This window comes from Lacerta agilis, chromosome 10 (genome assembly GCF_009819535.1).
Source record: "Lacerta agilis isolate rLacAgi1 chromosome 10, rLacAgi1.pri, whole genome shotgun sequence".
NCBI classification, from domain to species: Eukaryota; Metazoa; Chordata; class Lepidosauria; order Squamata; family Lacertidae; genus Lacerta; species Lacerta agilis.
In genome coordinates, this window is record NC_046321.1 from 51,166,007 (window position 1) to 51,183,506 (window position 17,500).

Genomic DNA, 17,500 nt, shown 5'->3' on the forward strand with positions numbered 1-17,500 from the left:
AGCTTCTTCTTAGTTTTTTCAGCATGGTAGAAATTTTTATTTTTGTCTGGGACTGCAGTTTAGAAACATGCGCTGGCCACTCTCTGCATGCAGTGGTGCCCTCTCTTCACTTCAGAATTGCATGCCACTCCCCTGCCACGTCACAAGCTGCTGTTGAAAACCCCCATTTAAACAGCAGGTTGAATTGCAACATGGCATAAAGGAGGTTGGGGGATAACTGCTCTTTGAAATAATCCGATTGCATAAATCCAGGCCTGTGTGCGCACACGCACATGTGAGGCTACTCCCTTGCTTTTTGCTCCTTGTGTATAAAAAGGCACAATGTATATATAATTTGTTGTGGTCTGAAACTTCTTAACTACTTACCATTATCATCTGCCATGTAGATTGCTTTAATACTCAGTTTGTTCAATGCAATAAAATCCCAATGCAGATCAGAACATCCATGCTTTCACTGGGCTTTTCTCATAATTGGGATCACCGTGTGCACCCAAAGTGTAACAGGTAACTTGGTGTTTTGATGTGCACAAATCCCTGTGTTTAGCAAACTGAAACCCCACACCAACTCTGTTTCATTTTTCATTTAGAATTAGGGTTTTCTTTTCTGATGGGAACATTCATTTATCAACACCTTCTGTCACCCTGCAGGCTTGCCTTCTTTAAAATAAGCAAATGAATTAAACTATGAAAAAACTTTTATTTTCAGAAGCCCGACGTTAGTGAAAAACATACCCACCAGCTTAGGCTATGGAGCAGCACTTAACGCAAGCTTACAGGTAAACCTGTCCACGCCTTCCTTTCTTTGAAATGCCCACTTCGCTCCAGTGATGCTGTTCTCTGTTGCAGAGCTCTTCTTGTTTACATTTATGTTTATGTGACAAGTTATGGATTGCTAATAGGTGTGTTAATCACCCAAGAAAGTTGTATTACCTAGCACTGCAAGAAGTACTAGTTCCAATTCTCATTACTTTTGATGTGAAGAAGCAAGAAGGACACCCTGTGGCAAAATCTGGAACACTCAGTTTTGCTGCAAATGCTAGATTGATAGAAGCTTTTGCAAATGCATGTGGATATGCATTAATATTTATCCCAGCTGTCATGAATGATTTCACATCATAGTGTTGGGGAACATGGTGCTCATGGCAAAAACTTTAAAGTTTAATTATAAGATATAATTTTTATGCAGAAAAGGCAAATGTCAGGACTCCTTTATTTTCAGTTAAGTTCTGGTCATTTTTTTCTATCATCCAGCTGGTGTCTGCGGGACAAAAGAACTGTATGCTGCGTGAGGGTTGAGAGTTTAAATGCATTTTGGAGTTAGAAATAGTTTGAAAGCAGAAAACATTGTGCATGTCGGTGTCAGAGCACATTTGGTAGCGCCATGCAGCGATGCACGAATGTGTGGGCAAGTGTACAAAGTCAGATGTGGAACAAATGGCCCAGAGATGTTTCTAGTCATCAATTGGGCCTGTTTACACAGATCTACATCAATACATGTTGAAGCTACTTCCAATGATCAAATAGCTAAAAACTCTGCATCTTTATTTTGCTAGGCTGCGCTGGCAGAGAGTAGTTTACCTTTGCTTGGTAACCCCGGATTGATAAATAACGCATCCAGTGGCTTACTACAGGCAGTCCATGAAGACCTCAATGGTTCGCTGGATCACATTGACAGCAATGGAAACAGCAGCCCAGGCTGCTCTCCTCAGCCTCACATGTAAGTGCGGTCAGCATCCTTTATTGAGAAAAACTTGTGTTCCCCTAACATCCTTTCAAATGCATGCAAGAATATTCAGAAACTATTCACGTAGACTGAGAAACAGCTCATATGTTGTGAACACTTTCCCTCCCCCCAAACAAATCCAATTCACTGCATGATGAACATGAGTGGGCAATGGGAAATGCTTGTGTGTTTGTAAAAGGTTTCTCTCACGTAGAATAGAATGTGAATCCCGTTCTCGGTGCATTGTGGCCTTGGGCTGCAGCCCCGCACGCAGCTAGGTGTACTTGGAACATCTCTTTGGTTTAGATAGGACTTGGGTGTATACAACCATGTTTCAGCCTTGAGAAACAAGTTGTTAATGTGATTGCAATAAATACTGGCACGACACTGCTCATAACCTAGGTGCTTTTATTGTGCCTGTGGTGGTCATTATTTCAATATTCAGTGCCATGAATTCTACTTCCGATCAAATATCTGGATTCTTTACTGAATTTTCATCTGTTAAGATTGCATAGCAGGAGTAGTTAGAATTAGTAGTAATTTAACTAGACCCACAAGTCCTTATCGTGTTTATGGACTGTCACAGAGATACTGCCCATTTATATTACCATAAACTGCAAAGTTTAACTGTTACCCAGAGTTTACATAGAAGCTAGTAAAGTGTAACTTTTTGCCTGTCTTATAAATCAGTGTAATTACATATTCAACTTTAATTACTGGTGTGTCTGTATTGGCAAGGTTTATATGTTATATTTTATGCAAGACTACGATTCCTATTAATATTTAGCAGCTAACTATATCATTAATTACTCTAAAATCTTTCCCCCACCATCTTTTTAATGCAGCTCAGAGAGTGGCAGTATTAAAAATTGATGTATTGTGGATTTCAGAAATGTGTATGAGGCCTAAGAAATGCCTGGCCTTAATCAGGGGTGTCAAACGGGGCATTTTTTTGTTTAGTAAATAGTAAAACATGTACCTTGGAGGTATCATTTCCCAGGTTATTTATATAATAATTAGAGAAGTGACATCTAAGTAGAAATAGATGTAGAATGATTCTTTTTAATGTACAATTATGTCCTTAGTTAATGATAATATCCTTGTATTTAAAATGTTGCACTCAGTGTGTCCTTATTATTTAATTTTCTCTTTCATATATTCCATATTTATTATACATGTAATGCTGGAATAGTAATTTCAAGTCAAACACTATAGGTCCCCCCCCCAGTACGTTATCAGAGATGTTCATTTTGATTTGCCTTTGTACACTTAGAGATTTCCAAGTGGTTTTGCTTCCTGGTTTATTTCTCTTGCAAGGCCTGTAAATATATATTCTCTGACAGATATATTTATATCTTGAAGATCATCAGCCTAATTGCTTTATTTGCCATTTATTGTATCACCTTGCGAGGTGGGGGGGGGGGGAGACTATAGGCACACACTACTGAGCAAGACCATTAATGTGCTTTTAGCGAGTTCCAAACCATTACTTTTTTTCAAAATGGAAAAATTTGTCTTTTGGAAGTGTCTTTAGATGTATTAAATAATACAAAAGAAGTAATAAAACTTGAAGTAAAAAGAACATGAATATAAGCTCTGGAGAGCAGCAGTACTCTAAAACAAGTAAAGTGAGCCATCAGACAAAAGTTTTTATATCCCGTGCTGTATGCTATCAACCATGCATTGGGTAGCTTCAGGCCTTTTACTTGTAGCATTTCTCCTGAGTATGCTAATGCTCTCTTTCTGTCTAAAATGCCAAGACAATAAAACTTTAAAGAGCAAACAAGAATTAGATCATGTGTATTAAAAACAGCTATTTCATAGAAATGAATGACATTTGCTATTTAGAGTTGTTTGGTAACAGGGTAGCAGATCTCTTTCTTTCTCTGCCTCTGTCTCTTTCTCTTCCTGTATGTGCACTGAGCAGTATATGCCGATTGTACATAGGATATACTGCATGTACAGTGTACATTCAACCAGCACGCACAACTCTGTACGCCGTGCCAAGTGGTATTTGCATGCTACAAAGTGCATAGATACGTTAATGATTGAAGCTGAGTGCAGATTATACAAATGATTTCAGTGTGAGAGATGAACAACTGTGTGGAAGGAGCTACAAAATCTAAGTATCAAAAATGGGGGAGAAGATAGCATGTCCCAAGGCTTATTTCACTAGCATGCGACTGCTTAGGATAGGCTGTGGTAGCAGTACCCCAGTGCAGCATAACTGAACTTGTTATAGCATCAATATTTCAATGATAATATGTTAGTACTACAGAGCAGATATGCTGTCACACACTGAGATCAAGGTGCCAGATAGGCAGCCATAATTCATGAAGTTAGTCATGGAACATTTGCCAAATGTTGTAGGACCTACATCAAGATCCCAGTCTTCCTGGTTTGAGTGGGTAAGTTATTTAGAAACACACCAATTAGGCAGTCATAACCAACCTCAAATAAATTTGTAATGAATGAGAATTAAGATAAAATAAAACTTCTGAGTAAAAGCAGAAGCAGTCAAGGCTTAGAAAGTCCTTGCTCTTAAAATTTAATTGATCACTAGCTCTAGAGTCCTCATGTAGGCTGAGAGTCCTCTTATTGAGGATGAAACCACACTGGATGTGGAAGTACAGTGGTAGAACTCCCAGTAATTCTATATTTACAACAAGCGCCCTATTTGAAGCATGGAGGTGAATCTAACACTTTGTCCTGGCACCAGTTTCCCAATTTAAATCACTCATTCCAGATTGCTCTTAGCCAAGCAGGGCAAAGCTTACTTAATACAAGACTGTTTCCCCTCTCTGTAATTCATGAAAGCTTCAGGGAGCACATGGGCTCATGATCATGGTGCACAAGCAAAGGATTAAATCTCCTCATCCCAAGTGCACCATGGCACTGATCCAAATTGGGGCCCTCGCAATCTGCTTTTTGTAAAGTAAAAGCACACATTAGGACTTTGAATCATGGATCTCCCACCTCACATATGGTTTAACTCTCAGGTTTTCTCGGCAAAGGTCAAGTTGTATTCAGGTTTACTTTCAGGTCATATGATCATATGCTGATTGGTCTATTACCAAACTGTGGTGTTTGTTGCAGAAATCTGCCTAGGAGTCAATCTCACAGGAAGCTAACATGAGAAGCAGCTCCTGTGTGAGTTGGGATAATTTTAATATGGCTTTGTTATTTGCTTAAAACTGCAGTCCTTTCTTTGAAGCCCAGGTGTTTGTTGGTACCTAGTATAGAAGAAAATGTACTCTGTTCATGCACAGAGGCACAGTTTTCCTCGCATGTTTCTTCTAGGCATTGATCAAAGTGGCTGTCAAAGCCAATCAAAGTGATGTGTGCCCCAGAATGTAACATGAAATCAAATTTTGCTGTGCTTCCTTTATGGTGAAGGACCATTGCGTGTCCAAAGCTCAGAAGGGCTTTTAAAGAGAATTTAGCTGAAGTGACAAATTTATGAACTCAAGATCCATGCTGCCTTCTCCTCCATTTCCTTGACTTCTGATTTCATGAACTAATGCCTCATTCACACATTACAGGTAGAAATAGTACAGTGCAGGTTGCTCTGCCATTTGTGAATTGATGACAGTAGCCCATTTTTCACATAAGCTCTAAACAATGGTTTAGCACTGTGTGCACAGCTGGAATGATCCCAAGCAAGATTTGGGCTTGCATGGTCCCCCTCCTTCACCTTCTGTGTAGCCAAGAGCAGCCTTTAGGTTCATTTCCTTGATCCCAGCTTGTTATCCCATGTAAACCAAGAATCATAGTTTATAAGGCACTCTGGTCAGTTTCAGAACAGTCCTGCATCAAACCATAGGTTAGGAAGCTGACATGTTAAACTAATAAGAGTTTATTATAATCTACAATCTTTATTCTGAATAAACCATTCCTCTGTCCCCACAAGCCCAAATCTTGCATGAGCTTGTTCCAGCCTATGCACATGATGCTAAACCATGTTATTGTGTTACATGTAAACTTGACTATTGACTGCTGCCATGTTGTGACGCCCAAAACTGATCTTACTGGAAACCTTACGCCCATGTGGTTGCAGCAGCGACAGTGATGAACGTAAACAGCAACATTGTTTTCTAATATTAACTTTTCTTGGAAGCATTCTGCTGCATAAGCGATATCAATTTGCACAAAGGACAAAAGCATTTCCCCCTTTGAGTTAAAAAAGAAAGCTAATGGGAACATAGCTCAATATCATCTACTTTGACTGGCTCAGGATCTTTAGGTTTGTTCACATCAACATTAAAGAACTAGAGACATGAGCAATTCACACATGTATTAATCGCTGATTAATCATCAGGCACAGACTTGCATCTGTGAATGAATGGGCCATGGTAGAGCAGATGCCAAGGACTGAAGGGGATCCTTGCCTTTGCAGCAAAGCCTGGGTTGGAGACTGCTATGTCTCACAGTGGGTGAGGTACTGGGCTATGTTCCCCCAGAATCTCCCATGGCTGTGAGCCAGAGGTGGGAATGAGGCTTATAAAAGCCTGTGCCCTGCCCACTCATTCAGCCAGACAGAGCAGAGAAGCAGCATGGTATCACCTTTTAAAAGTGCTTATCATTTGAGTCTGTTCACACAGTCGCTGTGAGTCGTCTTGCTAAATGATCAAGGTACAAGGGACCAACTGACCTACAAGAATGTGTGAATGAGTGCTACATTTTAGGGCTTACAGGTGTTAGCTCAGAGCACTAGTGAGGTTTTCTCCCTCACTAGGAACAGTTGAGGGGGATGCGGGGGGGGGGGAGTTGCTATTTTCTGAACTGTTCTCAAAACACCAGCTCAGAAAAGGAACTAGGAGCTGTTTCCTGAAGGTGTTTTCTTATAGCCATCCCAGCGCATTACTTGGCTCATACACACTACAATCCTTGCATTCAGCTTCATTTTAAAATATTGGAATTAGTTGAAGTTGTGTGTGCACCCATGGTCTCTTGTGATAACAGTATTTGCGGCAGAGGTTACATTTGAATTTAGCAAAAGTGCACAGAGGAAGAAAGCAAATAAGGATGGAAGCTCATCTGAAAGATGAGCATATGCGAGCTCAGTCAGTCTTTCGTCCTCCAATTCTACACTATGCAAGAAAGGGGAGTTTTAGCTCTGCATAGCTTCAGTCATCCTTTTCCACCTTTTGTATTCTGCTGTCTTTCCCAACCCCTATCCTCTTTACCTTTCCAACTTATGCCCAGCCTGGGTCTTTCTTCTCCCTCTCCTTCTTTGCAGTTTGATCTGCATAAACATCAAACTTTTTATATTTTCAAACTTTTTTTATTCTTTAAATTTTGTTCCCAAAGGCAAGTGTGATTATTCTGCTCTAAGGTCTGTTTGAGGTGCTTCAATTTGAAACCAGTCCATTGTCAGATTGTTCCCATATCTGATTATTCCAGTCCCCTACTGTTATGCTTTCACACTACTTACAGTAGGTTACCTATCATTCCAGTTTCAATCCCTTTCATTCCCTTGTGTTTTTAACTTCATACCATTCCTGTACCCCTGTCTTTGCATTTTTTGTATTTCTGCTTTTTGTCCCACCTCATGATGCATCTCAATTTACTTTGGAGGCTCTTCTGTTGTAGGAGGCTTCTATGATGCAAAGTCCTTGTTCACTGGCTGAAATTTGCACGCAGCATATTCTAAAATAAATCAAATGCTTAAAGCTGCACCAATCTTTAGGAGAATGATTGAGAATCATTTAATTGAGTCAGTGATGACTGCTGTAGCATTTTGTGAAATACATCACGCATAAGCACCATTTAATCTCCTTGTTGTAATATATTAAGGTAGTTTGAAAATGTTGTGTTATGTTGCAGTCTTAAAAAGGCCAGGAACATAATTGAAAATATTACCTACAGTTGGAGATGGGAAAGAAATTTTTTGCCTTTCGATTTTTTTTGCATTTTTTTGAAGCAATATGCAAACTGAAATACAGCTGTCATTTGAAATTTGTGATTCTCAGAATTTTGCAAGGCAGTACTTTTATCAAAAAAGCATGTGCACTCATGTAAATTAGAGGGAAATGTTCATAAAATGTAAAATTGCATACAAAAATAGGTGTGTGCTCGGAGAAATGAGTCCTAAAATGTTAAAAACAAATTGCAAATTGATGGGAACATGAGGCAAACTAAACTTAACTTTGAAAAATGAGAAACTGAATTTGGCAAATTTGTCCCTCTCTCCCGATATTGTTATAGATTTTGTTTACTTTCTTGTTGGCTTTAGTTTAGGGTAGAAGATTGCTATTTGTGGACTTCATAAGATGCTGAAGCTTTATATCTGACCTTTTGTATCATCAGATTCACATGTAGGCTCTATCTGTCTGAATGAACGTTTCAGGTTTTAGGAGCACCACCTGGCATTTCAAATTGACAAGCCAATTGAGCAAAAGGTAGCACTACACCTTCTTGTTGTATTTAAATTTTTAATATTTATAGTGATGTTGTGGACCATGTTGAAATAAGTATTGAGGAGTGTGTGTTTCCGGAAGTGGGAGGATCTATGCAGCTCCATGCATGTGGGTAGTAGAAGAACAAATAAATTTGCTGTCGAATTAAAATGTTTTCTGTACCGTAACAGATACTGTTCACAGGTAACGTCTCCCCTCCTCCAACTCCCCAAAACACACATTCTCCTGTTCTCCTCTATATTCACTTTATATTGTTTCACTTCACATTTCAGATCTAGCCTCTTGTATTTTGCTTCCCTGCTCATCAACTCCCTGATCTTTCTAGCCTTATATGCTGTTGCGCTCAGCAGCCACTGCAGCCCTTTATCATTTCCTCTTTAGTTGTTTAAATGTTACATTCCTTTGATCGAACAGTTGATGTTCCTTTTTTATATAATATTCTAACCCCCATTTGTTGCACTTTTACAATTCTTTCTACTTCCTCCTAACAAAAAGATCACTCTAGAGATAGAGTGCCTGCAGCTGTCTTATGCTGAAAAGTGTCATATCCCCATAGTATGGATTGTAGAAGTTTGCAGGATCCTTTGGGGTTTTGTGGGATCTATATAGAAGCAAAATGCATGGATGCTTTGTTGAAAACTTTATTCCGTTCTCTTTTGAATTCTCCACAATTGGATGTTTGTAGAGGCAGATTAATAATTCTCAGACCCCTGGGCCACAGCCACACACACACAAGCTCAGATGCTAATTGCTTGAATTTTAACTATTGTAGTTAAGTTTGTAACTATATGTGACAAAAAAATCCTACAAACGGAAAGCTATGAGCCCATTTTGAAATTCACAGCCTCTAACCAGCAGAACAAAAGCCAAAATATTATTGCAGTAGCACTGGAAAGTTGACAGGGCAGAAACGACACATCATATTGTTCATAAACATATAAAGTCAATGTTCACACACAAAAGCTCATCACTTGATGAGTGCAACATTAAATCATGTTTTAAATCGTGAATGAGCCTAGGCATCATAGGTACAACACCATAGAATTTCAGTATCACCTCTGCAGTGGGTTCAATTCACAGTCAGCTGCCAATCATCAAGAAATGGTTCATGCATGCATGAGCGTAGCTTCATAGCGGCAGCATCAAGTGGTCACCTACATGTGTGCATGAGCTATCATTTCATAGACCTTACATGAAATACAACCTTCAAATTTCCTCCCATTATCTCAAACACAGTGCTTTATCAATGGAATCAGTTCACATATTCATTAGTGTAAAAAAACAACCAAACGTAACCAAGCAATGAACATATGCTTGAGCCAGCTCCTGGTGATTAGTGCCAAAACAACAATGAATCGGAAACTTGCCATAAGAGGTTGGTGTGAAATGCATGAGCCATGGTTCTGCCAAAAGGACCATTGCAAATGCATGGAATCACAACAAGAGGAGAGAAATGGATGAACTGGAACAGTTTTTGGTGCATAAGAGAATGAAATCAAAATGAAGGCAATGGGAGCTGGACAACTAAAACAGCCATTCAAACACAATTTCTGATAGTCCATTTCAGTTGTTCATTTGTGTGTATTGGGTGTGGCGGTAAAAAGTGGTTGTTGGCAGGTTTTTCAGAAAATTGTATGTTTAAATGTAGCTTGTTGGGCAGTTGAATAGGTTATATTTAATAGGTCAGTCTACTTTTGAGATGCTTGTTTTTGGTTTGGGATTCAAATCAATACTGAACAATTCACAAGACAAAAGAGGTAACACAAGTGGAGAGTGGGGAGGTGTTTCATCATTGGTAATTAATTTAAATCACAGAAGTTTCTTTTTTCTTAAACTCAGGCCTTAATAATGTTGCTGAAAGTAATGTATAACAGTTCTAGTTCACCAAACCATAGTTTGTTGGAGCTGTAATAAGTCATATGCCCACCCACTGCCTCCTCCCCTCTTTTGCATCTTCAGTCAGTACTTCCTGGTTCCTCAAACAAGTTTCCCATGGCATCTGATCCAGAAAACTGTGGCTTTAACAATCCATAGAAACCAGAATCAAACTGATACTCTGTTTTGCAGGGATCATTCATTCCTAGTTTGTACATCATGAGAAATTCTTGTTAAGAAACCAAGCTACATTGTAAAAAGGTGCAAGAGATTAGAGGAAGGAACACACAGGCACACAGCCCATTCTTGGTTGTTCAGATCAGAGTTTGTTGGACCAGAAATTGTGGCATTTGAACAGAGCCTAAATGTCATCCTTTGGAGATGAGCCTTGAGCTTTTCTAAGGCACTCCTGCTTTATTAGATATAATTCGGCCTTTGTTTTGTGTTCCACAGTGAGTCAAAGCTGGTTTTGAGTCTAGCCATTCTGAATTCACATTTTAGCTACATGTATTGACTTCACATCTTTTCTAGTCCATGTGTGGTCTTCTTTTGTAGAAAATGTTCAGTTATTGGGATACTATCAACAGTTTCATAGGGTTTGGGGGCACACAGACACATCTACAATGGTTTGGCACTGCAGATTTCTTTCCTTTGCGTTCATACTTTTCACAATGCTTCCTTGTGTCCTTCTGCACCCCAACTTATAGAGTGTTCTAAAGGGTATATCCCTTATTTAGTATAGTTCTCAAATCTCACTTCCACCATCCAGAGCACACTTTATGCCTATACAAGTGATCATTTCAAGGATATTTTGGTTTTCCTGAAATCCCATTAACCCTCTTTGGTTGTTCTGTTTAATCCCTGGCAATCTACAAGGCATCTGACTCTTTTGCAGCTTCCTGCTCCTCTTGAAAGAATTTCAGGTTATCTTTCTTCTTCCTCTGTTTTCTGCCATGTTCAAAGCAGCCCACATGCCCCTTTCTGATTCATCCCCCCAGAGTAAAGAACAAGTGTTTCTACAAAACATGACCTCTTTTAATATGAAAATTGAACATTTCATGACCTTTGTCCAACTGCCAAATTAACTATATTGGAAATCTGCAGGGTATTTATATAAGCCAAACTGGAAAATACTTTCTCTTCAGTGACAATATTTTAGAGTGCTAGCTGTGTAAGAGGTTTTGAGGTGGAAATTACTAACTTTCAATTGTATCCCTATTCATGAGTACCAAGTCTCAATATTACCTGCTGCATTCCAAACAAATCAAATCTAGAGAATAAAGGTCAAGTAGTATATTGCATCTCCTGGGACAGGTACTCTTTAGTTGCCTTTTTCATCCTCTGTTCTTCTGTATCACCCTTTTTTCATTGCTTGTCTCTCACTGTTTTCTTTATGGTCATACAATTCCTTCAGTACAAACAGTCAGAGAAGGCAAATTTCACTCAAGCAGTTCTTGTTTACATAACAGATGTACATCACCACACAGACAAAGCCTTTCTGCCAACCTTAATGTTAGACCTGGGGGCTGAAACAATTCCAAAGCTTCACATTTGAAATGCATAACTTTGCAGCATTGTACTTTGTTTCAGTTGCTGTTGTTTCAAATGTGGAAATATTGTCTTGAAAATCTGTGTTTCTGAAACTTAAAAATATGAAAGGCCTGGTTCAGACTGTGGTTTTATAGAGCAGAAATGTGTCTACACCCTGTCCCATTTCCTTCTCCCTTCACACACCTGTGGGACCAGTGAATATAGTATATATTATTGTGTTCGAATTCTTCTTAAATTCCAAAGTATATAGCAGCTGTGGCTAAATATCAAGCAAAACTTCTTTTTTATATTCCAGTCTGTGGTATTGATCAGAAAAGAAATACAAGCACAGCTTTTCTTAACCCAATCATTATTACTTGGGGACTCCTTTGTAATGGATGCCTCTTGTCATCCATTTTACTTCTAAGCTGATTTGAGTTCAGAGAAATATTTTGAAAACCTATAGGAACAATGTACAGTATTTCATTTGAATTCATCCTGCCCTATCCTGTAGGCCCAGAACATTTTGAAAACCATTGGCATAAAAGAGTACTCAAAGGCTGCCAAAGGTGTGTGCTAACTTGGGAGTCAGCCCCACTGAACTCATTGTGCCTTAAATTCCAAGTAAGCATGCATAACATAGCTGCAAAAACATAGCCTATAAAATGCTAATACAAAACATCACAGTTCCAACACATTAAAATCCTCCCTAAATCTTTTCCTTCCACCTGCAATGTCCTCATTTTCAGATAATCGAAGTCTCTCTTATTTGGGTCAGCTTCTGTGGATGGGCTGAAATACCTTCTTCCAAAAGGCCCCTCAAAAAGAGCATTAGATTTCAAAATCTTGAATTTGGTTGACAAGTATTAAAATGTATAAGATTCCAGCACTTCCGTGTGGATTGTTACATCCAGCTGTTCTTATGAAATATTATGCCTCTGAGATCTGAAGCCTTCAAACCTGCTGGTCAACATATGTTTAAATTCAGCAATTTTGACAATCCGTGGTGGATAATTTATCAAAATGCGCAACGATCCTCTTGTGCCAACCCCCTTCCATTATGGGTTGAAATTAGCCTTTTGAGTGACCGTTTGTCTTCTGTGATGTTGGAGAAGGAGACAGCTCCTTTTGTCTTTCTCAAGGGCTCTGCTTTATGCAACTATAGGCCATATGCTACACCATTCTTCTTTATAGGCTGCTTCATTGTTTCTGTGGCAGCCAAGATCTAATGCACATCTGAAGCCTGAAAAAGTCTGGAGCATATGCCAAACACTTAGCCACAGTTCCCTAACAGTTCCACTCCTGCTTGAGTGGAGAGACATGTCTCCACATTGCACACATGTGTCACATGAAATACAACTGGAGTATCAGTGGGTGAGATACTGCTTACAAGTAGAATTTTGGGCTGTTGCATGAAGTTTGAAACAGCTTCAGAACTTAGTAGATTTGTAGAAAGTCACTGGTGCCATGTCTAGCTGCTTCAGGGTTCTAAAAGGCATGGGGAGTCTGCATGAGTAGGAAAGGCTCTGCACTCAAGGAGTTATCCCTTGGACTAATGGAAAATAAGGTAGGCAATGGAGCTAGCATACTTGCTGCTGCTTTATTTCATCGCACAAGGGATTAAAATACTTCAGCAGGGCTAGAACGTTTACAGGATCTCAACTTCAGCACCTTAAAAATTTGAAGAGGGCAAGGTTTATTTATACAGTTTGATTTTTAGCCTCACCAATTCAAAAGGCACTGGTCAAGTTACAGAATATTTTAAAGCTCCTAAGTAACTAGCTAGATTTGAATTAACAAGCAAAACAACTTTAGAAAGCCACCACCAACATTAAAGGCTGTAACCAAAATATCCACTAAAATAAATCTGTTCAAGTTCTGAAGAGTATGTAGGGGGAGGATTTTCTAGAGAAATGCTTTTGCATGAGTGTGCAGTATTATAACTTTGTACAGTGAGGTTGTACAGTGAAGCTGTTATCATCTGTGCAGACCAGGAGCTCCATGCACACTGCCCAGGCTTGCGCTCCAAAGAGGTCACATTGGTGATGACAATGCAGGAGGCTGCAGTTTTGAGTCTCTGCAGCCACAGCAGGCACTGTGATTCTCCAACAGTTTTGACTTTACAGTCCATTGTCTCTCAAGAGACATGGATGTCAAAAACAGGTGATGATACTGTGGACGTCAAAGGAAGAAGGTGATCACCCAGGTATCACCCAGTTGAGCACTTTAGAATTGGATACTTTTAGAACAAAAAGCAAAAATCCAGTCCTGTTTCCTCATGGTAGGAATCCCCTAACAGATGTTCCCTGAAGAAAATAATAAAGCTTTTGCTGCTTCACTAGCAGGAAAATAAAGTATGGAAGGGTTTTCTTGTTTCTGAAATGCTAGCTAGATTTTGATCTGCTATAGAAAATGTATTTTTATTCCTCTGCATTCTCTTGACCATTCTTTATGGGGGGGCAGTTTAATTAATGAAAAATACTGCACCAAGTCCTCTTTCTTGCTGGTGACACCAGCTCAACAGCATTTAATTAAAGCTCCGTGTGCCTGGGAAATACAGGATCTTGTTTTCATGTTAGCAACCCACACATGCACAGGTTTAAAAGTGAAATGTACACTTTGAACATTTTTTCCTTTTTGTTTTGGTTCTGAGATTGTGGAGAACAGGCTTTACCAGCACTGCCAATTTGCTTTTAGCATAGCATCATAGACTTGCCAAAGATCTAAGCTTTCAAGGCTCATTGGCAGTCACAGAACAAGCAGAGGTGAATTACTACATGCAGCAGAGCAAATTCTGCACAGTGTATGGAATCTGGTATAGCATTGGGCTTTGTGAGAATAAAGGCTCATATTTGAAGCATGTTTCTAGAACTCATTGCGAAGGAGAAGAAAAAGCATGAGAGCATGTGAACTACCTGCTTGGATGATGAGAAACTAAACTTGACCTTGTCCAGGTTTTCAAACAGTTAGCAAGCAAGTCTTCTGTTCCCTGAACATGTCCCATTCTGTTCCATAACTTTTAGCCAGCTGTCTTTTGACCCCTCCTGCTCTTCTTCCTTAGTTGTGATTCTTCATGCAGGACCTAATAAGAACAGCCAAAACTACACTAAATTATGCATAATTTGAACAAAGAATACTGAAATTTGAGTCTCTTCTATGCAAAAATAAAAAATAAAATGTGTCCCACAGATGAGCTGAAGGGCCGGAAAGGAAGGGTAGCACTGGCAAAATTGTGTCAGGAGTGAGCCAACAATAAGTCACATGTAGTAAGTGAACACTTTATTACAAAAAAGAGGATCTGCTCAGGAGAGCTAGGCCCAATGAGCACAGCAACTCTTCTTCGGTAGGTATTGTCCCTATGAGGCAGTTGCAAGGACTGAAGGTCCCTGCCTTCCCACAGCTGCCTCGGTCTCCTCTCCCCAAGCTTTCCCAAGCAATCTGAGACTATGCTAGCATGCCCACCTTTACTCTTCATGCCCTTCCTGGTCCTGGGAGACCAGAAAGGAGGGGAGTGTGTCGCAGCAGGAAGGGGAGAAACCCCTGCCTCTTCATCAGCCTGACTTATCTCTGTTTCTTGGCCTCCCTCATCCCACTCTCCTGCTTCCATTTCTTATTCTGATTCTGGACTTGTTTCTCCATTCTCACTAAGCCCTGTTACTTTTTTGGCTTCCGACACGTCGTCTTCCTAGTCTTGTCCCTCTTTTCCCTCTGACCACTACGTCGTCCCACTCATTTGCCTGAAGAGGACTAGTCTCATTAAACCCCCCACACATATTTCTGCAACAGAAATTCAGAGAAAGTTGACATGTAAAACTGCCCAAGGGACTACCTCTATTTAGATTTGCCCTGTGATGATAGTTTGACTTGTTTGTCACTTCTCCTATCCTACGCAAGGAAAACAAGGTTTTCAGTTGTGCTAAATATTCAATACAAATTGGGCTTAGGCACCCTGGTTACCTCTGCATGGCATTAAGATCTTGAACTTGGGGCAAAAAATTGTCTGGCCCTGGAATACTGTGCATAGTTGCTGGGGACTTTTAAGCCCTGATGTCTCATCCTTTGATATCCTAATAACTGCTTGCTCTCAGTAGTGGTTGTTGTTTTTTCTAAGGTGCCTTTCAGAAATTCTTTCACGTTGTTTGGAAAAGCATGAGACAAATAATGCATAAAGATCTCTAGCTGAACTGTAGCGTTGGTGAAATAAGATGCACTCAGGTGTCAAAAACCAATACACTGTGAAATGCTGTTAGACCTGGTTTCGGTAGCATGGTTATTAATGGCATGCTAGGAGCATCTGACATTCCTTGGGATCAAAGGCTTCTTCAGAGTTCATATTTCTATATAAAGCAGAACAATGTGTGTGACTGCCCTTCCCCTCTGTTTTCTTTCGGAGCCAACAGCCTTACAGGGAGGGCAAGTGACAGCACAATAGCCACTATAGTGGGTGGGGGTAGCTCTCATCCCTCATTCTGAATATTTTGCCACATTTGCTTTTGCTCTGCTTCCCAGGGAAGAGGCAGGTTGCCTGAGGTGTCTACAGCTACTGTTGCTTCTGCTACAACTGCTTTGCCTCATACAAGACCAGAGCCTTCTGCTCAAAAGAGAATGGGGAGGACTACGGAGTTTAGTCCCCCCACGCCACCCACACCATGCCTCTGCTGAGAGGCATGGCAGAGCTTTTAATGCTGGAGATACCATGTAGTGAATTTTAGTTTATGATTACACTTTTTAGAATCTATCTTATATTGTTTACTTATTTTGTATTTGAAGACAAAGTAGGCCCTGAAAGTTTAGGCCCTTTTTGGTTAGCCAAATCTGGTTGTGCATTTAGTGTGCGGTAAAATGCTGATAGCTACACTGAATGAAGTACTAGTATGAACACTATTTAGCCCAATATATATTGAGGGTAACCCAGGACTGAATGAGAAATTAGTTATTGGCTCAAGCAGGTCAGCCCCTGGCCTCACGACAAACAGGATCATACTAGGAAAATCCTCAGTTTCAATAACTACAGACCTGTTACATTAAGTTTCCACCAAGCTGCAATATGTTGGAAGGCTAAATACAGGGTTATGTGAAGAAACTGTCCATTTTATCCTCAAAAGGCACTTGGCAGACTGCGTTACAGGTGCTTATTTTCTCTGCTTCGAGAGGTTTCAGTTCTAATTTGGAAGGTGCCGTTTAGATTTGAAATACAGCCCTGTTTTATAATAAGCCTTGTCAGGCTGTGAGTCTTAAGCATGCATTTCTGGAAGTATGGCCCATTGAAACTACTGAGACTTAACTTCTCAGTAAATGCTTTAGAACTAAGAGCCCAGTGACACAAAACCTAACTCTAGAACAGTGTTTTTCAACCACTGTTCCGCGGCACACTAGTGTGCCGCGAGATGTTGCCTGGTGTGCCGTGGGAAATTACTTTATATATAGTCAATATAGGCACAGAGTTAAATTTTTTAACATTTTCTAATGGTGGTGTGCCTCGTGATTTTTTTTCATGAAACAAGTGTGCCTTTGCCCAAAAAAGGTTGAAAAACACTGCTCTAGAACATTATTGATGTTCACAGTTTTGAATATGCCAGTGATGTATTGGATTCTGGAAAACCAAATGCAAACTTTGTTTTGTTTCTAAGTGTTGAAATTAAACATCTAGAACAAACTCTAGAACTTAGGAAATGGCACGACATTAATTTTAAGCATGGGCACAAGAGTGTCTGTTTTAATACGGTTGTCATTCTGCCTGTTAGAGACCTATTACATATACATCTTAATTCTTGCATGGCCAAGGCATTTAGGGTGCAACTTTTAAAACATCACTATTCATTTCCATAAGGAAGTTATTCATTATAAGCATGCAAACCCTGACTTTTCATTTGAAAACACAAAACAAATGCTGAAGGCCACTTATTACATTAAAAACTGGAAGAATGACAATGTTTCAAAGATTTAAAAGGAC

General features: G+C 39.7%; 1 protein-coding gene and 1 long non-coding RNA gene across 8 annotated transcripts in view; one reads left to right on the plus strand and one right to left on the minus strand.

The window, feature by feature from the left end:
* Nucleotides 1-17,500, plus strand: part of FOXP2 (forkhead box P2) — a 334,810-nt gene that overhangs the window by 308,844 nt on the left and 8,466 nt on the right. For all 7 annotated transcript variants that reach the window (XM_033163382.1, XM_033163377.1, XM_033163379.1 and 4 more), the window contains 2 exons: nucleotides 707-776; nucleotides 1,554-1,717. In XM_033163382.1, the coding sequence (XP_033019273.1) occupies nucleotides 707-776; nucleotides 1,554-1,717 (234 nt within the window). The remainder of the gene's footprint in view (nucleotides 1-706; nucleotides 777-1,553; nucleotides 1,718-17,500) is intronic.
* The window catches only part of LOC117054499, an 11,254-nt gene continuing 4,527 nt past the window's right edge, over nucleotides 10,774-17,500 (minus strand). The window contains exons 2-3 of the long non-coding RNA XR_004427499.1: nucleotides 14,463-14,629; nucleotides 10,774-11,425 (exon numbers count right to left, since the gene is read on the minus strand). This is a non-coding gene — a long non-coding RNA (uncharacterized LOC117054499). The remainder of the gene's footprint in view (nucleotides 11,426-14,462; nucleotides 14,630-17,500) is intronic.